Genomic DNA, 23,703 nt, shown 5'->3' on the forward strand with positions numbered 1-23,703 from the left:
AATGATAACCCAAAGGCTCCAAGGAGCTGTGGCTGGAGACACAATGATAATGAGAGAAACGGAGACTGCCCCCACCACAGCAGTGTCTAACAGCCATACTATGAACATGCATACAGAACTGTGGGTTTCCTGTCACCTTCCCTTTTGCAACGGAGCAAGGCGGGTGTGAGAGAGAAGAGAGGAGCCAGGGCAAAGTGTTGTGGTACACAGCATTTCCTGTTTTAAACAGAGCAAACGAAAACAGCAGCAGCTTGACCTCCTCCCAATGAAGATGTCAGTTACCGTGTGGTAGTACTTGATAAGGGACAGGGCATCTTCTCATTTGTGCCTCGACAACTGCAGAGCCCGGCCTGCTGGAGCCTTGATGAACTCGCTTCAGGCCTGCTACAGAAAAACAAAGGTAAGGCCCTCCTTTGCTCAGGAGTAGCAACCGGCCATTTTGGGTCTTGGTGAACAGAAGGCAACGATTTGTCCTCTGAAAAGGAACATTTCCCTTGGGGCTTGTGCTTGCACCCTTAACATTGTGAACTTAGATTGCTAACTAGTACTGCCCTGACCCTCCTAGTAAGGAAAGAGGTGCTGCTAGGGGAAACGTAAGTTAAATTTATGTTGGTTGGGGGCCGCTGTTTGCAGCAAAGAGGAAAAGGGAGGCCCATAATGTGATAAGGCTTCAGAACTCTGACCTGTTTAGTGGGGTATGTAAAGTGAGTGAAGGTTTCTTAACTGTTCAAACATAGCTTGTGTTTAAGCAAAGGCGATTTCAATCAGATGTATGGAAAGAGGCTTTCAAGGGTATGGAATCAAGCCAGATACGGAGTTGATTGCTGAGGGCTGTGTGAAGCTGCTTCCTTAAACCCTTTGGCTGCACAAGTGATTCAGATGCTGGGCCAGCTGGAAGGCAGCAGAGGAGGCTTCAGACTCCATGCTTAAGCATTGTCCGGTGTGAGGCTTTCAAACTCACAGTTGCACTTTTTTAATGTGAAAGAAGTGAGTGGAATATACACGGGGGGGGGGGGGGTTGAAAGAAGGAAACAAACCGACCCACAATGGAAACCAGTATGAATTTCCCTGCACATATTAAGAGGGCGGGATTGCTGAATTTGTGGCAGCCGCTCATTTTCCTGCTTGCTAAGGGCACTACAGTCCTTGAGTCACTTAACTTGTTGGGCTTGTTCACACAAGCCGAAAAAGCAGTTGTTTATGTTGCTGCACCAGCAATCTTAATTTTGAGCAGTGATGTATGTTCATCTTAAAAACAGTAACATAGAAAAGGTAGGTACAGGGTGGCCACTGCACATCCCCAGTTGCCAGCTCTGAGTTGGGAAATACCTGGAGACTTTGCAGGTGGAGCTGGGAGTGAGTGGAATTTGGGGCAGGATTGTATATTTCTATGGAATCTCCCCACCTCCAAAGCAGCCATTTCCTCCAGGGGAACTGATCTCTTTAGTCTGGAGGTGACCTGTAATTTTGGGGGATCCTCAGGCCCCACCTGGGGACTGGCATCCCTAGGTAGATAGCTGTGTTGGTCTGAAGCAACAGAAGAAAGTTTGAATCCAGTGGCACCTTAAAGTTTCCACATGAATGCACTCTTCACAATATGCATGAAAATTTATGCCCAAAATTAAACTTAGTTGATCTTGGACTCCGACTTTGTAGAAAAGGCAGGAAGGTAAACAAAAATGTAGGAAATGATTTACTCAGAAGATATTTTGCAGCAGTGGCCAAGTGACACAATAGCATTTTGCCCAAAATTCTATGGTTTACTGCTAGAGTTTGGGGCAAATACTACAGCATCACCCAATGCGATGTCAATTCTGGATTCCACCAAAACTGAAATAATTGCACTGGGGTAATTGATATTACCTCTTGAGCATTTCCTCTCAATGCCCAACTGAGCAGTAGTGGCAATGGCCCTCCTGGCCACTACACAGTGGCGCCTCACAGTCCCAGATCAGAAAGACACTGTAGAACAATCCCATGAACAATGGGAACAAAAGCCACTGAGAGGTCCAGGAAGATCAACAGAGTCACACTATTTGTGTCTGCCTCCCAACTTAGGTCATCCTCCAGTTAGACCAAGATTATTTCAGTTCCATAACTAGGCATGATTCAAAACTGAAAAAGATCCAAACAGTTTACTTAATCCAAGAATGTCTAGATTCTACCCATTAATCCAAGTTGTCTAGATTCTACCCGTTCAATCACCTTGCTAAAAAATGGACCATTTGAGGTTGGCTTGATCTCCTGGATCCAGGGTAGGCTTTTTTAGTTGTATATGTACCACAGCCTGTATCCAGGCTGGCCACCTCCTCACTCAAGGAAGCATTGACTACTTCTCAGACAAGAGTTGCTGGCTCCCCCCTGGCCACTGATGGGGGATGGGAGGGGTAGAGTTGATAAATCTGAGTTGGAAAACTCCTGAAGATTTGGGGTAGGGTTTGGGGAGGACAGGGACCACAGTGAGGTACAGTGCTGTGTAGAGGCCACTTTAAAAAGCATCCGATTTTTGATGATTGCCCACTCCAAATCCCACTCCCCTTCTATAATTTATCTGAAGGGTTTTGGAGCAGCACAGGTAGGAGAAATTAGTAAGGTCCCACTGCAAGGTTTTTCCTCAAGTGGATTTTGCTGGATACAGTCTTGTATAAAGACATCAGTAAATAATGTAGCCACATTAAGGTATGAATCTGTATCTTAATGCCAGCAGATAACTGAGTACAGGAGCAATGATATCGCCAAACAGGAATTGTCCCCCCAAATCAAATAGGAGGTATTGTTCAGTGCGGGGGTTCAAGGTCCTTTCTTGTCTTCCTGTCCTTTCCATACCGATCCAGCTGTCCTCTTGGACTGTTTGCAACTAGCACAAGGTTTAACCAGTTAATTAATTTTTCTTTGTGTGTTCCACCTTAAATTACCAGCTGCATCAAGGCAGCACCTTTTCCCTGTAGTTGATTTATATATCCACCCATAGTTGTATAATGCAGAATTTACATTGCCTGTAAGAGACTATTTCTTTTTAATGAAGGAAAATAAGAACTTTTTTTTTCTAAAATCAAAGATTGTGTTACACAACCAACATACAAAAGAATGCCTTTCTTCTTGTCAGGATACTCATCATACATGAGCATGTGTTTGCCATAAAGTTACACTGACTCTGGATAGAAGTGGTTTGAATGTTGGGGCCCAAATGAGGAGCTATTTATGGCTGTCATGGCTGACAGCAACCTTTTCCCTTCTGAATCAAGGGGCCAAAGAATTATGCTTGTTTTGATTAACCTGAATACACATTCCACTATATCTCCAAGAGTAATATATCTGTGCCAACTACTGAATGAGACAAGCACTGGCAGATCCCTGACAAATAACAATTTAAGATGGACTGAGAGTCCAAGTGAATGTCACCGTAATTCAAAAGGTTGCAGAGATACAGGAGTCATGAAGGATTAGCAACATGGGATGTGCAATGACAGAAGAATACAGGAAAACAAAATGTTTTCTTTGCCCTAACTTGTAGTAGTATAAGAGAGTAATATTAGCAAGAAATCTCCCATGTCCTATTTCATCTTTAAATGCAACAGAATTAGGTGGTAGGGACCTGGGGTAGTGGTCTATACCGTTTCAGATTGTGGGGGATGGCCCATATTAAAAAGCTGAAAAGGGGGAAACCATTGTCCACTGTACTGTTTTCAGGAGAATGTTCCAGGACAGCATTTACTTGTAGCCTAAAATGGCATACTCCGGACTTCCACCTCATTGGTCTCATCTAGACCAGGCCCACATTATGCCTTTCCCCCCCTTTTTGTTAAGTGAGAAGGGAATCATTTTATCTGCACAAACTCTACTACTAGATTCAAGTTCAGTAGCGCCTCAAAGACTAAAAAGATTTCTGAGTATCAATTCTTCTGAAGAAAATGGCTGCATTGAAAGTGGACTTTATGAACAATCAGAAAATAAATGTGACATCCTTGTGTTACCTGGAATTGACATAGTGACATCAGGGGAGTGATGCTCTGTGGTAAGAAACTAATTTTACCATAGAGGTTTTGCTAGGCCTTGCCTTGACTACCTATGAGAAACCAAGTGGGGTATGGACATGGGGGGCAGCCATTAGTGATAGTGTGATGTCGCTTCTGGGAAAACTTGGAAGTGTGACATCGCACCTCTCTAGAAATTGCTGGAAACTGGTGAAACCATAGAGTTTTATCATAGAGTTTTCAATGATTCCTAGAGAGGTATGACATCACTTTGGGGGTTTTCCTGAAGTAATGTCACACTGTCACAGACCGTGATTTTTTTATGTTCTTTCTCCCATCAGCCTGTGGAGTGCTAGTGAGCACAGCCAGCTAGGAACAGGAAATCTCCCATCCCCAGCACACAGATGTCTTTAGAGAGGAATAGTCCCATACCCTCTCTGGAAAAATATGCTCAAGGAGGGAAGCATCTACTGAAGTACAGACTTGGCCTTATGTGTTGGTTCCCTGATTATGCATTCTTCTTCCTCTCAGCATATCACACAAGCCCTTCTGTTTTTAATGAACATCTCTTTGTCTTCCACTTGTTCCTTCTACCAGACTGTTGTTTATGCTTGGCAAAGTATCTTTAGAAACTGAACTATGTCTTTGTCTCATTCAGTATACTTACACTTCCAAAGAAACTCCATCGTGGACTAGAATTTATCAGCAGATCTGGTTCTATTCAGTTAAGATTTAATTGAACCTGTAGGCTCCTTTCCTAGGACTGGTGTTTGGAATAGCATAGTGGAAAACTAGTTATTTGGATCCTATGATATTGTCCCTCTTGTTGCTGGCTGTTATAGAGTGTTTTCATCGGGTACAGCACTTGCTTCCTCTGTGGAAGGTGGTCAGAAAAGACTGCCCGAGGGGGAAAGGCAGCCAGGGAAAGTGGATGCCGAGTGGTGTTTGGGCTGAGGAGGTTGGCCAGGGAAAACAGGTGTTGAGCACCAGCATTGTATGGGCTGCCACTACATTCCCCTCCCCTGCCCCGTCTTTGCTTGCTGTGCACACTCACTGCTATGCACAGTCCAATACACTGTTGTCACTAGATAAGTGTTAAACAGTAGTAGGTTTAGACAGAACAAATGCCCCACTTACCTCTTCAAGACCAATCTCATGCCAGCTTTCTTTCTTGGATGCCTGGCATGCTCACATGACCCTTTTTAAAAGCAGCATTCTTAGAATATCCATAAGGATTATCCTCTGGTTCAAGGCACATGGAGTCTCATAACCATCCGCTGAGGGGGAAATTAGATGAGGATTTTCCAATGCTCTTGAATTTTCTCCCATTTTTCCTCTTTCTAATGAAAAAAAATCAAAGAAATTGGGGGGGGGGGAATCCTTGGTGCAATTCCCAGCTGCAACTAGTAATCCTATGATTACAAATGATCAAACTTGATTGAAAGAAGGAGGAGGCTGATAACTCTTCATATTGCCACAAAGTTGAGAATAATGCCCAAACAAATGAGCTCATTCTTCTGATTGAGTTCTGGAGCAACTTGCCAGTGATGCTTGGACTACAGTCAGATACACAAACAAAAACTGACACAAAGATGTTGCAGCAGAGGTATGGCTTTCAACTGTACTTTTTTACAACCCAGTGCCTTTCTCAAATGAACATAAATCTATTTAAGTGTATAATATGAAGTGACATGACCTAGGCTATCTAGGCTCTAGTCTTTGGAAGGTAAAAGAAAGTGTGGAGCACAGAGCAAAAAAGCTTTTGCAGGCTATAAGTGTGCGGGTGGCAGAATTATGAAAAAAAATATTGATTGCCTAGGTTCAGATTTATTTGAAGTTCAGCCCCAAAACGGCTATAAAGCCTGCACAACTTTTAAAATTGTAATCTAATAAAATGCTTAACAAATAAATAGTTTAAAATCAAATATTGAAAACAGAATTAAACTAAAAACTTATCAGGATTAATAGTGTATGTAAGATTTCCCATAACATGCTTTTGGCATAATTTGCATGTTATGACAAACAATATTTGGCTACCTGTTTGGAAACCTCAGTGTTCCCTCCGGAAAGGAGGCTCTTATTTTTTCCTTAGAGTCACTTGGAACCCAGGGCAAAAGGGGGGTGATGATCTTATTGTGAATTCCCACATAAAGTGAACATCTGAAAAGGATGTTCCTGATGGACTCCACATACACAGATTCTCTCTGCTTTTGCAATTGTCTAGGTTTTGCCTTTAGAAGTTTTCAGTCTCGAAGGAAATACTAATAGAAGTGACCAGGATTTTTCTCTAGAAGTTTGATTCTCAGTTCCCAAGCAATATGAAAAGTATAGTCCTTAAATCGGAGCCGGAAATCAGTGGAATGGAGTGTGACGGTATCTGATGGGACTCGCTCAAGGGCTTGGTTGGTGTACTGTCTGACCAATGCCCCACTAGATGCTGGGCCAAACCTGCTGGAGGCAGTGGCCACTTGGGTGTTGCAGTATCCCAGGATAATAGTCCTGGGCGACTTCAATGTTCACACGCTATTTTCAGGACTTGGTTTGGACCTGGTGTCGTCCATGGTGACACTGGGCCTCTTGCAGATTGTTGCTGGGCCCACCCTTTACTTGATTTTCAGTGCTGGGATAGAAGTGGTTCTGGATGTGGCGTCAGCCATGCCATGGTCTGACCACTATGCCCTGCGGGCCCAGCTCAGGATACCACCCCTTCCCTATTTGGGTGAGGGGCGTATTTTAGCCTGCCTGCGGAGATTTATGGATCCAACTGGTTTCCAGAATGCTCTGCCCGACCTGATGCTCCTGGTGACTCGTTGGTGGCGCTGGTGGAGGACTGGCAGCCCGTCTGTTGGTAGCCATAGACGAGATCGCCCCTAGACATCCTCTCACCCTCACCTCAAGCAGGCCACCTGGTATACCAGGAAGCTTTGGGAGAGGAAGAGGGAAGTGAGACAACTGGAGAGAGTGTAGCGGAAAATTCATGATGAAGTGGCAAGAACATCTTATCACACATTTATGAAAGTGGCAAAATGGGAGTTTTTTGTTGTGGAAATTGCATCTGTTAGCTCTCGCCTGGCACAATTGTTTAGTCCTCAAGTGCCCTTGACTGCCCTCAAGGAGAGGCACCAAAATGTTGGTAAATTGGATTTGAGCTGTGAGTCATTAGTGAACTACTTTGCAGATGTTGCTCCACCTTGATCTTCCTGCCATGATTGATACAGAAAGGGAACTGTTGGCCACCTTTGGAGGTGATGTTTGATGGCTTCAGATGGCTCTCATTATCCACAAAGTGGACAAGTTGCTGGGGTCGGTGAGGGCAAGCACAGGTCCCCTTGATACCTTTCCATCTTGGCTGCTCAAATGGGGTGGCCAGCGGATAGGAGGCCAGCTAAGGGGTATTTTTAATCTCTCCCTTTCTACTGGGGAGTTCCCTGAGTTGCTGAAGGTGGTGGTGGTTTGCCCTCTCCTTAAAAAAAACATCATTGGACCTGCAGGACCCAGCCAGGTACCACCCAGTGTAGATTCTTGCATTTCTGGGTAAGGTGGTTGAAAGGGCCGCTGCAGACCAGCTCCTGGCATTCTTGGAAGTAACTTCAGCACTTGATCCATACCATTCTGGCTTCTGTCCTGGCCATGGGGTGGAGACGGTGCTGGTCACCCTGATGGATGATCTCTAGTGCCAGTTGGATCAGGGTGGGTCAGCCATACTTGTTATGTTGGATCTGTCGGCTGCCTTTGTTGTGGTTGACCATGAGTTATTGGTCCACTGCCTCGCTGGGATGGGGATACTGGACACAGTTCTTTGCTGATTATGCTCCTTTCTCCAGAACCGGACCCAGAGGTTGGTTGGGGGGGGGAAGAGTTGTTGCACTCCTGTAATCTCCCTTGAGTCCTGCAGAGGGCAGTGTTCTCCCCCACTGTTTTCAAGATCTTTATGCGCTCTCTGGTGCAGCTGGTCCAGAGTTTTGGGCTGGGTTGTCATCAATATACTGATGACACCCAGCTTTATCTCCTTATGGACAGCCGCCCGTACTCCCCCCCCCCAACCATTTGCCAGGTGTTTGGAAGCTATGGCTGGATGGCTTCAGCAGAGTCGCCCGAAACGCAACGCCTCCAAGATGGTGGTCCTATGGATGGGTAGGAGGGGGGCAGAACAGGAAGCACGTCTACCCATACTGGCCGGGACGCAATTGGCACAGGTCAGGAAAATAGCCCGCCAACCGTTTTTCCATCTACGCCAGGCAAGGCTACTAGCACTCTATCTGTCCTCTATGGTGATCCATGCGATGGTCACCTCACTCTGTGTGGGCCTGCCATTGTCCTTGACCCAGAAATTGCAGCTGGTGCAAAATAGAGCTTCTAGGGTCCTCACAGGAACATCTTGGAGCGCCCATATCAAGTCTGTGCTGAGGCAGTTCAAGGTTTTGGTTTTAACCTTTAAGGCCCTTCACCATCTGGGACCCACATATCTGAAGGACCACCTGTCACCCTATGCCCCCCTCAGAGTTTTGCGCTCTGTGGGAGCCAACTTTTTGGTTGTTCCCAGTTCCAGGGAAGCGCACCTGGCCTCAACCAGGGTCAGGGACTGGCCCCTAACTGGTGGAATGAGCTCCTGGAAGAGCTGAAGGCCCTGCGGGAACTGCTGAATTTCCATAGGGCCTGCAAGATGGAACTCTTCCACCAGGTCTATGGTTGAGGCCAGTGCAGGGGTACGATCTGTTGCTCCCCCAAGGAAGGCATGTCATCGGCCCAGAACATTGGGTAGAATGTGTTTGACATAGCCCTCTGCCATCCCTGTGGCAGTCATACCGTTTTGGGGGAGGGTTTGGTTTTTGCTGCCATCTTGCTAATTTTGGTATGGTTGTACAATGTGATTTTGATAGAGTTTTAATGGGGTTTTATTATTGTGGGGCTTTTTATATGTTTTATACATTGTAACCTGCCATGAGTTGGTGCCCCAAGAGTGGCAGGTAAGGAATTCAATAACAATAAAATAAATAAATATATGCAGAAGATAAAATGAGATCTTTCAGGTAAGGCTGCACTTTCAACTATTATTGATGTGTCTCTGTGTTAAATACTAGGTGGTCTTGTTCAAACATTTCCCAAGTTCTAGTTAGAATTTCTTTTTAAAGCAACACTTGAGATAACAGATCTCCGTATTCTCATAAAGATCAAACTGCTTTCTTTTTTTTTAAGGCATACATTATTTGGGGGGGGGGATTGTCCAAGTTACATAAGGATTTATACTTTTTAAAAGTAGAACAATTAATATTAGTCTGGAAATTTTCTGGAAATTTCCTTTCTAGACAGCAGGAAACATTTGATAAATGTGCTCTGTACTTCTTGAAATAACCCTTCTAAGTAAGAAATGAGGATCCCATACTAATTTCAAATATGAGTGAAACAGAACAGTAGAATCTGTTCTGGGGAATAGTCTCATTTTCTGGGATCTCAGCATATTTTTCTGTCCTAATATGGAACCACCAACATCTACACCTAAGAGATATTGATCATCTGCATAGATTTACACAAGGTTCCTGCATCCTGCTGATATTCTGTCTTTCTGTTTTACTAGGAAGGTTTCTTTGCAGTGTATTTGGAAGGCATTATGCATGTACGCAGTTTGTGCAATCAGTATGAATGTCGCAAATACTGAATCTTGCAAATACCATCATCGTCGCCATGAGCTCAAGCATGAAAGTTATGAAGACAAATATGAGCGTCGACAAGAGAAGCGTGAAAACTTGCGCAGAAGGAATAACATAACCACATGCCGCCAGGTGGCTAAACACCTAAGCAAAGAGCCCAAGGAAATACTTCAAAGCCCACGACAAAAAGAGTTCTTCAGGAGAAGAGATTTATTAACTGAAGAGCAAGGAAATAAAGAAGTGAGGTCACCTTCTAGCAAAGAGGGATCTGTAGTTCTTGAGAATAAAATGGGAGCTTTTGCAAAAATACCACCAAGAAGGTTTATGAGATCATCCCCTATAAATCAGGTACTAATTGCAGACTGGAAAAAGGTCTTACAGTCTAAACTTGACATATTGCATTCAGTGATAATTACATGTACAGTACCGATGACTGAGGTACAGAGTTGGGTAATAAATGTAGCCAGCATATTGTTATCCTGTTATCCTTATTCTGAGGTCTGATTCACATGGCTTTGAATATGCATACTAATATTATGGATTGGTAGGATATGGATTGAGAGTTTTCATATGCTACCAGTGAAGCAATCATATGATTAATCAACTGTGGACCCAAGAATTAATTTTAGAACGTATTTTACTGTGAATAGCCCAGTGATCAGGTACAGTATAGGAAAACCCATTGTGCATGCCTGTACACATCTTGAGAGTTGTGCGTAAAGCAGTGATCATTTGATTATTCAGTGCACACCAAAATTCAGTTCATATACCATCAACTCATTCTAAAGTTGGATTAATGCAACTCATTCTGTTCCATAATTTTATGGTGTTGAGCATTAAGTTTCACATCTTTCCAGTGATCTACTGAAAATTTCTATATAAAGGCAGTAAAAGTGAAATCAGGCATGAGTGTATCAACAGAGGCATCACATCAAAATTGCAAGATGTCATAGTCCCTCTATATACTGCATTGGTCGGACCACACCTGGAGTACTGTGTGCAGTTTTGGGTGCCTCACTTCAAAAATGATGTGGATAAAATTGAGAGGGTGAGGTTGAGAGTGATAAGGATGATCCAGGGCCTAAGGACGAATCCCTATGAGTAAAGGCTCAAGGACCTGAGAATGTTCAGCCTGGAGAAGAGGCAACTGAGAGCAGACATTTGCTCTCTTTAAGTATTTGAAATGTTGTCACTTGGAAGGCAGGGAATGGTCCCTGTTGGCAGCAGAGGTTAAGACTCACAGTAATGATTTTAAATTACGTATAGAATGGTATCAGCTAGATATTTGGTGGGGGGGATTTCACAGTCAGAATAGTTCAGCAGTGCAATAGGCTGCCTAAGGAGGTAGTCAGCTTCCCTTCTCTGGCAGTCTTTAAGCAGTACCTGGATAAATATCATGAAAGCTTCATGCTGATCCTGCATTGAGCAGGGGAGTGGACTAGAGGGTCTGTATGGCCCCTTCCAACTCTTTGATTCTATATCCAATTAATGTCCGTGCCCATAAAAATCTGGAGCATTCTCATGGAACACGAGTCTTATCTCGGTAAAACAGTCTCAGTCCATTGCATTACTGGAGCAGGCTGAACATGAAATCTGCCTCTGTAGTCTCTGAACAATAGGGTAGTAATGAGCAACACGTTTACAATTATTTCCTGGTCTACAACACAATTAAATCTGATTATTTCAACATAATCCTACAAGGCCTGAGAAATACTTGTCCTCTGAATTCCAAGACAAGGGAAATCCTAACAAGACCAACTTGGGCAACTGAAGAGCATTTGGGACAAATATAAATAGGAAGTGGCATACTTTCAGATACTTTGCACCCAGACCATGTCTTTAAATTTTAAAATGAACACTTTGAATTGTATCTGGAAATATATTGGCAACTGTTAAAGATTGATCCAGTTTTGATTAGTATCTGGCAGCCTTATTTTGCATCAGTTGTAGGCTCTGAACACATTCCAAAGATCCTTATCTGCCAACAAAAAGTAAGCATACCAAGCATATTTATCCTGCATAGTGGACTGTTAGAATCTGTATAAAACTGAGCTGTATAACAAGTTATCATTGCAAGTTGCACAATCTTAAAAATCTAATAGAATAAAGCAAAAATAGATTTGAGTAGAATAGGTCCAATTCCAAAAAGTTACCTGTGCAGGTTTTCCATGGAAATGAGTGAACAAGATAGTTGTGACTCAATTCACTACTTTTATTCTGGATTAGGGTTTGAATGCATAAGATAATCAAAGGACTATTTTTATTTCAGGTGTCTTGGAATAACTCGATCTCTGTCCTTTCTCCCAAGTCTGTAGAGCAAAGTGATGGGTTTGCATTCAGGAACTTCAGTTTTGGGGTGATCTCTTCTGAAAACAAGGCCACTGTGGAAGCTTCTAAATTCTGCAAAGGTAAGAAGCAGTGAAGTAGGAAATCTGTCTTCAGTTTAGCAAAACTAATTTATAACCCAGTTCTAGAATCTACCTGATGAAATGTCCTTCTCACTGGGGCTAAAATATTTAATTTCCTTAGGCAGCTTCCATTTTTGAAAACTTTAGACTGGGAATAAGATTGGATCCTTCATTGTTTCCTTGAGCAGAACATGCATCACTGAGATAACAGCAAACATTTTTTTCATCTGAAGCCTTTTTTAAAAAGTTGCAGCTATTTCTCCCCAGAAAAAAATAATTTAATCCTAAATATTGAGTCATATTTAATTTCATCCTAAATGTCTATTGTTCAAAGGGTTTACTGTTATTTTGTGTTCACACAGGTACACAAACCATGAATGAGTCCAGGACATTAAAGAAAAATTCAAGCCAACAGACAGAGTAAGCAAATGCAGTCCTTTATATTTCATTGGACATTTGAGTATCAATAGATAGAATTTTGTTTAATCCCATCTAGATTGCCCCGAATATGTATGATGCCAAAGTTTAAGCCGTTCTTCCTTTATTTTTGGATCTTTTATGCCTTCTGCTTTTCATTCAGGGAAATACCTGTGACTTCTACAGAAATATCTCCCCACCTTTTAGAGAATTGTTTCATACTACTATGGCCAAAAAAGGGGAAAACTCAGAAAAGCATTTTACATAATTTCTTAGACCAGCAGATGATAGAAGCATGTTCCCTTTGACACTGGGCTCACAGTTGCGGCCCCCTGTGTTTTCTCCTTCAAACTTCAAAAGTAGCCCGGACGTCTTTTTTCCATCTTCGCCAGGCGCGGCTACTAGCGCCCTACCTGTCCTCGGAACACCTAGCCACTGTGATCCATGCAACCGTCACTTCCAGACTAGACTACTGTAACTCGCTCTATGCAGGCCTACCCTTGACTTTGATCCGGAAGTTACAGCTGGTGCAAAATGCGGCGGCTAGGGTCCTCACTAGGACATCTTGGAGGGCCCATATTCAGCCGGCACTTCATCACCTGCATTGTCTACCAGTCTGTTTCCAGGTCAAGTTTGGTATTAACCTTTAAGGCCATACGTGGCCTGGGTCCTGCTTATCTGTGAGACCGCTTGGTTGCTTATGCCCTGCCAGAATTACCAACTTTCCACAGGGCCTGCAAGACGGAGCTCTTCCACCAGGCATACGGTTGAGGCCAAGGCAGAGCCCGGGTTCCATCTTGGATCCATTGGCAAGCTCCCTCATGAGACCAACGTTATGACCTCTGACTGAACAGGCGGGGGTTATAGGATTAGAATGCCATCGTTGTTATTATTGCCTATCATATAATGGGAATTCATGGGGTTTTATTGTTATTTTAATGTTTTATTGTGAACCACCATGAGATCTCCTGGCGAACAGCAGTATACAAGTTGAAATAATAAATAAATAATAAGTATATACAGGAAGTCATGTTACACTAGGGGCACTTCTATTAGAAACATACATGGGTTTCATTTATGGCTTTGTTTGATTTGGGGATAGATGTTAACTAAAGCAGCTTAAAAGATAATACACAATGTGTGGACTCCCTGGATGGTTCCAAGATTAGACCAGTAGGTACAAAATATTTATTTGTTTGTTTGTTTGTTTGTTTATTTATTTATATACCGCCTTTTGCCAATTTGGTCTCACCGCGATTCACAACAAGGCATTAAAATACAATAAAATCCCCAATAAAACATCCCCCAACTTACATGTATGATATTGTTTGGGATGTGATTTGTTGCTTCATATATGCTCTACTGACTATTGTCCATATCTTGTCATTGTTGTAGTCTCCCTAATTATAAAAATGTCATTTCCATCTTGTCCTTTCTTTTTTTCAGCTGTGGAATAACAGTTTTAGATAAGGTAAGAAAAAAGCAAATGGAAATCGGGAGCAGACTGGGAAGGTAAAATGACATTGTAGCAAGTCAAGCTAAGTGGCCGTGTTGTGCTACAAGCCAGCACTGTGGGGCCGCTTGGTTCAGCAGGGCAGAGAATGGAGGATAGCTCATTGTATCATTCCCCCAAACTGGAAGGAGTGCAGGAGGTGACAATTGATGACCTGACATCAACTACCACAGCTGAGGCCTTTTCTGCTTGCACAGCTTACTAGCAATTATTGAATTCAAGTTGATATATTCAAATGAGTAGCCGTGTTTGTCTGAAGTAGCACAATAAAATCAGAGTCCAGTAGCACCTTTAAGACCAACAAAGATTTATTCAAGACGTGAGCTTTCGAGTGCAAGCACTCTTCCTCAGACTAAGAATTCTTAGTCTGAGGAAGAGTGCTTGCACTTGAAAGCTCACGCCTTGAATAAATCTTTGTTGGTCTTAAAGGTGCTACTGGACTCTGATTTTATTGTTCAAGTTGATATGGCTTTGATTTGAATCCAGTGCCTGCACTCCACACATTTTTCCCCCTCCAGTTTTCTTTTGGAAATGCAGAGTATATGTTCTGCATAGCACTGAGGAAAAACCAGAGAGTGTCACAGTACTGATTTCTCTTAAAAGACGAATAGGTGCATCATGGTTGGTCTCTTCTTATTAGTTAGTTTTGTGCAGGGTATGTGTTTTGAAAAAGTAGAAATTCTTCATGCTGCGTTTACTCTCTGGTAGCCCTTTTAGCAGAATGTTGGGATTCCGCCCCTCTTCATCTTTGTACATTCTCCACAATCTTTTCCCATCTTGTCAGTTTTGAGTTTTTGTTTTTTGGGGGGTTTCCTCAGAAGAGTAATAAGTCTAGCAATATTTTTCTTTTCCTCTGAACTAGAATTGCTGGGCAAAAAGCAATAGTGACAGGAAAAGTTTAAATGTTTTTTGTGTGAGTGCTGTCTAACATTTTAAAAGATGTGTGCCCTCAGGAGGAGGCTCTGTGTTCAGCAGATTCAAGAATTGAGGCTTGAAAATTCAAAACTCTCTTCCAGCCCTTGGGGCAAAGTGAGCTAATGAGAGGGAGAGAGAGAGAACCAGTGCAGGGGCCATGTTGACTGGGATGGGCTGGGATGGGCAGGACAATCCCCTTCTCCTCTGCATGAAATACCAGAATGAGTGCTTCCCCTCCCTTCTGGGGGATCGGGGTGCTGGATGTGTCCAGAAGCTCCTCCCTGAGGTTGTTAAGCCTCCCCAAAATGTAGGGTCAGCTGTGAGCCAGGGAAAGTGGTGTGAAGATTGGCCAAGACCAGTCACTGCCACTGTTGATAATGCCTCCCATGCCACCAGCTTTAGCTTCCATGTGCTGCTGCAAGCCAGCAGCCCAGTGGTGTTGTGCTGGTGACATCCCCCTCCCAGCATGCAAAATCAGCTGGTTGGAGTTTGTGCAGGATCAGCTGCAGGAGGGGAGAATTGTACAGCCCAGCTCAGCCTAGGCCAGCCCAGCCCAGCTCAACTTGGCCCCTGCACTGGCACTCTCTTTCTCACTTGCTCACTCTACCCCAAGAGCTGGTGGAGAATTTCGAACTTTCAAGCCTTCCAACATGATGCAAGAGGCACTTCCCAGCTGAATATGGTGGTTCATCCTAAGAGCATGTACCTTTAACTTTAAATAGCACTCTCACACATACAACATTTAAAATTTCCCCTCTCATTAATATTTTTGGCCCTGGCTCCAGCTTGGTGGAATGAGCTGGTAGCAGAGACCCGGGCCCTCCCAAGGTTCTGAAGGGCCTGCAAAATGGTGCTCTTCCACCAGGCATTTGGCTGAGGCTAGGGGCAGCACTTTTGCCTAGTCCCATACCTGGAATTCTGCCCATGTAGTTTTTTTATTTTATTTATTAAAAACTTTATTAGAACAAGTACACAAGAAAGATGTCATTTCCATAATGGGTGACTTTAATGCAAAAGTTGGCACACAAGCAGAGAGAGACATTACTGGCAACTTCAGACTTGGAGAAAGGAATGATACATGTCTGGCACGATTCTGTCATGGAAATTGGTTTCATATCATGAATTCTTGGTTCAAACAGCATAAATGTCCCCTGTACACTTGGACATCACCAAATGGACTACACAAGAACCAAATTGACTGTATCTTATGCAACTAACAATGGTCCAGTTCAGTCTTTGCTGTCAAAACATATCCAAATGCTGATTGCAGTTCACATGAACTCTTACTGGCTAAAATCAAAACAAAACTCTGCAATCTACATCAGGGTTAAGGAAGTTCAATCTAAATAAAATTCCATTCACATGTGCAGTGGAGGTGAAAAATAGTTTTCAACTATTGGACACAACAGAAAAGATGCTTGATGAACTGTGGCAGGAAATTCAATCAACTGTTGTTTAAACAGCAGTTAAGCACATACTGCACAAGAAGCCAGAAAAATGATCAAAATGGTTCTCAGATAAACTATAAGAATAGCTGAATGTAGAAAAGCAGCAAACGCTGCAAGCAAAAGGGAGGAAAGAAGAAATTAAATGCTGATTTTCAAACAGCAGCAAGAATAGACAGTGAAGTTTACTGGAACCAGAAATGCAAGTAGCTAGATTCCCAAAAGGGACACACGAGAAATGTTTTTGTACAAGTAAAGAGGTTCTGAATGCCATTTGCTGCTCACAAAAGCACTATCAAAGATAAACAAAGGAATAAATTGACCATCAAGAACAGGTGTTGGAAATACACAGAAAAACTGTATGCATGCAGAACGGAAGTTTACTCTCTTCAAAATGAAATAGAAATAGAACTTGAACCAGCCAATCTTGAGGAAGAAGTTGAATGAGTCAAGTGCCAAACAACAAGGCCCCAGGCATTGACATCATACTCATGGAACTGCTGAGATATGTACCAATCAACTGAACAACTTATAACTGGCCAGAGGAGTGGAAATGATCTGTGTTTAGTCCACTACCAAAAATGGGTGACTCAATAGCCCACATTTCTCATGCTAATAAGATCGTGCTCAAAATCATACAACACATAGTGACAACCATTGAAAGAGAATTACTAGATGTTCGAGCTGGCTTTCAATGGGGGCGTGGCACTCATGATCACATAGCACACCTGTACTGAATTTTGAAAAAGTCACGTGAATATCAGAAGGATGCCTGCATCTGCTTTATTAACTGCAAGAAAGCTTTTGTGTGAGTGGACCACAACAAATTTTGGGAAGCCCTGCAAAATTTGGGGTCAGATGGAAAGCCATTATACGTACGCCATTAGGTGACAGTGGTTCAAAATAAAGGAGCGTGCCAAGGTTGCATTCTTCTCCCCTTCCTGTTTAACTTGTATGCTGAGATCCTTATGCGAGAGATTGAACTCAAAGAATCAAACACTGGAATTAAGTTTGGAGGAAGGAATATAAATAATCTTCAATATACTGATGATACCACCCTCCTGGCTAGATATTAGACCTTCATTGACTGTGTGCGCGGCATGTCAAGGAACAATTTACGGATGAAACAAATAATTCAATACATAGATCAAAACGTTTTAACAGTTAAAAATTTAGGTATTAGATTTTGTGTTTGTATCCGAGACATGTTTTTATGAGATTTTTGTAAGCCACGTCAAGACTACTTTGGATAGGGACATCCTAAAAGCTAATTAAATAATTTTTTTGCCCAGCTATCCAAGTTCAGCAAAACTAGTTTCCAGTTTCTATTTTTTTTAATTATACGGACACACAATGGTGCTTTGTTACCAATGAAAGGAGAAAAGGCAGAAGGTGCAAAGTAGAAGGAACAAGTTCCATGTGAGTGGTGGGAGAGTGCTCTTAGGCATGGGGAAAAGGCAGGGGAGGGGGGAGCCACTGGAATCTTGATGTTTTTGAATTAACATTGGCTTGATTATTTCAGTGCTGCTGAGCCATGTAGCATCCCAGTCCCAATTCTGCTTGGAAAAGCCAAGATAGTGCAGTGCAGGGTGGTTTGGAATTGTCCCCAAAACTCATAATTTTGGTATCCAACAAAGCTTTCCCTTTAATCAGTGTATCCTACAGTTACAGTGCTAACCTATGTGGGTTTACTCAGATGTAAGTCCCACAGTATTCAGTGAACATCCAGTAGGTGTGCTTAAGATTGCACAGTTAAACTACAATGCTGCACAGAACTTTTAGAGAGCTCTAACAAGTAAATCTGCTCAGAATCCTGCTTTTTTTTCAATAGGGCCTACTTCCAGGAGAGTGTTCTTGGGATTGTATGATTAGCATTTTCATTGCGCAAATGTGCTTCCTCCCTGTGAATGAGATTCTTGCTTAGAGGCTCATGGATTAATACTGACAGACCACACAAGTTGTATTTCCTTGGCCAATGTTAAAATTCTGTGTTAAATTCAATTAGAAACCTAAATGCATTTATTTCTCTTTCAGGAAATAATTCAACTTTCTAACTACCTCAAGGTGAGCAATTAAAACTAATGCAGAGCACTGGACCACAGAGTAATGGAATGTTACATATAATTATTCCACCAAGTCATGATTAATTTAATTTTTTCTACATGAATGACAGCTTCCCATTAAGTAGGGTTGTAGAAAAGCCTTAAATCCTTGAAGCAGTCGATCTGTTCTCACATAACATTGTATTTCTTCAGCATGGGAACCTAACTCTTAACAAGAGTGATAACACTGATTAGGTAAGGGAAAGTATTTTGCTAGAAAGTATACATCTGAGATTTCTGCTTGTGAAGAACATTTATCAGCAGAACGCAGCAGGAGATAGGCTCATGAGACCTGATCCCAGAACTACCAAAGGTAGAGACTTGATGATAGATGCATAGCGTTGGGTACAGGCCTGGAGAAAAGTGTCTTGTCTCTTTAACAGAGGATAAATGTATGGAAATGTATAATTAGGATGCGTGTGCGTAAGGTGCAATCAAGTCACAGCTGATTTAGGGTGACCCCAGAGGTGGTTTGCCATTGCTTGCCTCTATGTAGTGATCCTGGAATTCCTTGGTGGTCTCTCACCCTGCTTAATTTCTGAGGTCTGATGAGATCAGGTTAGTCTGGTCATCCAGGTCAGCATCATGACAGCTTTAAAAAGGGAGTAGACAAATTCACGAATAATAGTTCTGTTGGTGGCCATTAAACTCTATGGATAAGTGAAATCTCATTCAGAAGTGGAATGTCTGAGTACCGATTGCTGGGATCCAACAGCAAAGAAGGGTTGTTGCCTCCACATCCTCTTTGTGAGCTGCCTGGAGGCATCTGGTTGCCCATTATGGGAAATGGGTTAAAGCATCCCATCTATTCTTCTGTCTCCTTCTAGTACTAGCTGCATTGTGCTTCCTTTTGAAAAGCTACATGGAATGCACTTGAAGCTGCCTTAAATGGAATCAGACCATTGGTATGTCAAGGTCAGCACTGTCTACTCAGACTTGCAGCAACTCTCTAGTGTCTCAGGTGAAAGTCTTTTCATAGAATGATAGAATGATAGAATCATTGAGTTGGAAGGGGCCAAACAGGCCATCTAGTCCAACCCCCTAAGCATGGTATTATATAGAATCATAGAATAATATAAGCATCCTAAAGCATCCAAGAAAAGTGTGTATCCAACCTTTGCTTGAAGACTGCCAGTGAGGAGGAGCTCACCACCTCCTTCGGCAGCCTATTCCACTGCTGAACTACTCTGACTGTGAAAAATTTTTTTCCTGATATCTAGCCTATATCGTTGTACTTGAAGTTTAAACCCATTACTGCCTGTCCTCTCCTCTGCAGCCAACAGAAACAGCATTCTTCCCTCCTCCAAGTGACAACCTTTCAAATACTTAAAGAGGGCTATCATGTCCCCTCTCAACCACCTTTTCTCCAAGCTGAACATTCCCAAGTCCCTCAACCTATCTTCATAGGGCTTGGTCCCTTGGCCCCAGATCATCTTCGTCGCTCTCCTCTGTACCCTTTCAATTTTATCCACGTCCTTCTTGAAGTGAGGCTTCCAGAACTGCACACAGTACTCCAAGTGTGGTCTGACCAGTGCCGTATACAATGGGACTATGACATCTTGTGATTTTGATGTGATGCCTCTGTTGATACAGCCCAAAATGGCATTTGCCTTTTTTACTGCTGCATCACACTGCCTGCTCATGTTTAGTTTACAATCCACAAGTACCCCAAGGTCTCGTTCACACAGTGTTACCTAGAAGCGTATCCCCCATCCAGTAGGCATGCTTTTCATTTTTTGACCCAGATGCAGAATTTTACACTTATGTTTATTAAATTGCATCTTGTTCTCATTTGCCCATTTTCCCATTGTGTTCAGATCTCGTTGAACTCTGTCTCTATCTTCCAGAGTATTTGCCAGTCCTCCCAATTTGGTGTCATCTGCAAACTTGATGAGTAGTCCCTCCACCCTCTCATCTAGATCATTAATAAATATGTTAAAAAGTACCGGGCCAAGCACCGAGCCCTGAGGTACCCCGCTACTCACCTCTCTCCAGTCTGATGAAACACCATTGACAACAACTCTTTGAGTGCAGTTCTCTAACCAATTCCCTATCCACCTGACTATCTGAAAATCCAGATTGCAGTCCTTCAACTTATCCATCAGAACATCATGGGGAACCCTGTCAAAAGCTTTACTAAAATCCAAGTAAATGACATCAACCGAATTTCCCCAATCCAGCAAACCTGTTACTTGGTCAAAAAAGGAAACCAGGTTGGTCTGGCAGGACCTGTTGGCGACAAATCCATGCTGACTTCCTTGGATCACCAAATTGTCCTCCAGATGTTTGCAGATCGCTCCCTTTAATATCTGCTCCATTATCTTCCCCACAACAGAGGGCAGACTCACTGGTCTGTAGTTTCCCGGGTCATCCTTCCTCCCTTTTTTGAAGATCGGAATAACATTTGCTCTCTTCCAGTCCTCCGGGACATCTCCAGTCCTTAAAGAGGTTCCGAAGATGATGGACAAGGGCTGTGCAAGTTCTCTGGAAAGTTATTTGAGTACTCTCGGGTGCATTTCATCCGGACCAGGGGATTTGAACTCATCCAGTGGAGCTAAATGCCTCTCGACAACCTCTCTATCCATGTTAACCTGCCACCCAGACACTGTCCTTTGGCTATGGCCATCTCTAGATGTGCCTAAACACTTTGACCTGTGGGAAAAAACAGATGTAAAATAGGTACTAAGCCTTTCTGCTTTCTCTGCATCTTCCGTTAGAGTTTGTCCATCCGCACCCAACAGTGGGCCTATTGCCTCCTTTACTTTACGTTTGCTCCTCACATAACTGAAAAATCTTTTCTTGTTACAATGGGCTTCCCTGGCCAATCTTAGCTCACTCTCAGCTTTGGCCTTTCTTATGATTGATCTACAGTGCCTAGTAACCTGTAGGTACTCTTCTTTAGAGCTCTGTCCTTCCCTCCATTTCCTGAACATTTTCCTTTTCTTTCTTAGTTCCTCTTGAAGTTCTCTGTTCATCCAAATAGGCTTCTTAGAGCTCCTACAGTGTTTTCGTCTTTCTGGGATAGTCATTGATTGAGCATGCAATAGCTCTTGTTTGAGTAGCGCCCACCCTTCACATGCTCCCTTCCCTTCCAGCATTCTCGTCCATGGTATGACATCATGTCTCTGAGTTTATTAAAGTTTGCCCTACGAAAATCCAACATCCGCATCTGGCTACAAGCTTCCTTGGCTCCCCATCTCAAAAGGAATTCTATGAGGACATGGTCACTTCCCCCTAGGGTCCCCACCTCCTTCACCTCATCCACCATCTCTTGCCTGTTGGTCAGTATTAAGTCCAGTATGGCTGAACCTCTTGTGGGTTCATCTACCATTTGATAAATGAAATTGTCAGCCAGGCAGGTCAGAAAGTTGCATGACTGAGGACGCTTTGCAGAATTTGTTTCCCAGCACACATCTGGGAAATTGAAGCCACCCATGATGACAAGGTCCTGCCGCTTGGATATTTTCTCAAGCTGCTCACAAAGTGCAGCATCCACATCCTCTCGTTGGTCAGGCGGTCGGTAGCAGACACCAACCACCACACTGTTTGTTTTCCCCTCACTTATTTTCACCCAGATGCTTTCCACTGTAGATATGCTCTCCTTCACTAGAATTTACTGACAGGTAAGCCCTTTAAGAGCCTCTTGTGGCGCAGAGTGGTAAGGCAGCCATCTGAAAGCTTTGCCCATGAGGCTGGGAGTTCAATCCCAGCAGCCGGCTCAAGGTTGAATCAGCCTTCCATCCTTCCGAGGTCGGTAAAATGAGTACCCAGCTTGCTGGGGGGTAAACGGTCATGACTGGGGAAGGCACTGGCAAACCACCCCGTATTGAGTCTGCCATGAAAACGCTGGGGGGCGTCACCCCAAGGGTCAGACATGACTCGGTGCTTGCACAGGGGATACCTTTACCTTTACCTTAAGCCCTTTCCTCACATACAGTGCCACTCCTCCACCTCTTCGATCTATTCTGTTTTTTCTGAACAGTTCATATCCATCCACCATTACATTCCAGTCATGAGAATCATTCCACCAAGTTTCTGTGATGCCTACTTGATCATACCTTTCCATCAGCATGAGAAGTTCCAGCTCTTCCTTTTTATTGCCCATGCTTCGGGCGTTAGTATAAAGACATTTGAATCCTTTTACTTTTGGTTCCCTATGAGCTGACCTTGCCGGTTGGGCTGCCTCTGATCGTTTTCCTTCCATACACTCCCTATGTTGATCGTCTCCTTCCCCTAGTGGCTTTAGTTTAAAGCTCTCCTGATGAATCTCCCCAGGTTCCTGCCAAACACATTCTTCCCCAGTTTCGATAAGTGCAGTCCATCAGGTGCTAGTAGGCCTTCCTCAAGAAAGCCTATCCCATGGTCCCAGAAACCAAATCTCTCCTGCCGGCACCAACTACGCAGCCAGTGATTCACCTCCATTATCTTCCTCTCCCGACGCATTCCTCTTCCCTTGACAGGCAAGATTGAAGAGAATACCACTTGTGCCCCCATTTGCTTGAGCTTCTTCCCCAGATCTTGATAGTCTTTTTAAATAGGAGCGATGGTATTCAGGGACATGTCATTCGTTCCCACATGGACCATCACAAATGGGTAGCGATCCGTAGATTTGAGGAGTTTGGGCAGCCGTTCTGAAACATCTTTAATTTTCGCCCCTGGCAAGCAACACACCTGGCAAGCAACACACCTCTTTTACATCACCTACTGCCAGGTCCTTAATTGGAAATGCTGGGGATTGAACTTGAGACATTCTGAATACCAAGCAGATGCTCTACCACTGAGCCACGGCCCCTCCCCAAAGTTTGGGAAAGTGTCAATACTGAGGTAAGAGGTGGAGCTAGGGAACAGCAGTGCCTATCTCTTGTATATTTTGCCATGCCTAATTTCTTCTTCTCCCTCTAGGAGGCCCTGCATCGGGAGCTATTGCTGAAGAAGAAATTGATAGTCTTACAGGAACTTCTGGCCATGCTGCTGCAGGCAGCAGAGAAATCATGGAAGGTACAAGATAGGCATCCTAATGTCTGAACCTAAATGTTTGGCCTCTGTCTTAGTTGGGGTGATTGCATGCATGAAAGAACAGCTTTGTTCAATAAGCAGTACTCTGTCATGACAAGCTGCACCTGCCGACTCTTCTTCTAGGCAACTATGAATCGTCCAAGAAAAGACATCTTGCATCCCAATCCTAGATGGGATTTACTGCCTAATAGCTAAATTTGGGATTAACCTTAAGTATGTAGATATGTATACCACGCCTCAAATCCTTTGTGTGCATTGCCTCTCC

General features: G+C 43.3%; 1 protein-coding gene across 6 annotated transcripts in view; it reads left to right on the top strand.

Moving 5' to 3' along the window:
• Positions 1-53: 53 nt before the first annotated feature.
• The window catches only part of TRAF3IP3 (TRAF3 interacting protein 3), a 40,652-nt gene continuing 17,002 nt past the window's right edge, over positions 54-23,703 (top strand). The window contains exons 1-7 of one of the 6 annotated variants that reach the window (XM_077334874.1): positions 54-400; positions 9,550-9,970; positions 11,892-12,030; positions 12,393-12,450; positions 13,894-13,918; positions 18,355-18,384; positions 23,325-23,420. In XM_077334874.1, coding sequence (XP_077190989.1) covers positions 9,587-9,970; positions 11,892-12,030; positions 12,393-12,450; positions 13,894-13,918; positions 18,355-18,384; positions 23,325-23,420 — 732 coding nt within the window. In that variant the 5' untranslated portion in view covers positions 54-400; positions 9,550-9,586. Of the gene's footprint in view, positions 401-572; positions 594-9,549; positions 9,971-11,891; positions 12,031-12,392; positions 12,451-13,893; positions 13,919-18,354; positions 18,385-23,324; positions 23,421-23,703 lie in introns of those variants that run through there. The other 5 variants (XM_077334869.1, XM_077334872.1, XM_077334873.1 and 2 more) reach the window with 5 other exon arrangements.

This window comes from Paroedura picta, chromosome 4 (genome assembly GCF_049243985.1).
Source record: "Paroedura picta isolate Pp20150507F chromosome 4, Ppicta_v3.0, whole genome shotgun sequence".
Classification (NCBI taxonomy): domain Eukaryota; kingdom Metazoa; phylum Chordata; class Lepidosauria; order Squamata; family Gekkonidae; genus Paroedura; species Paroedura picta.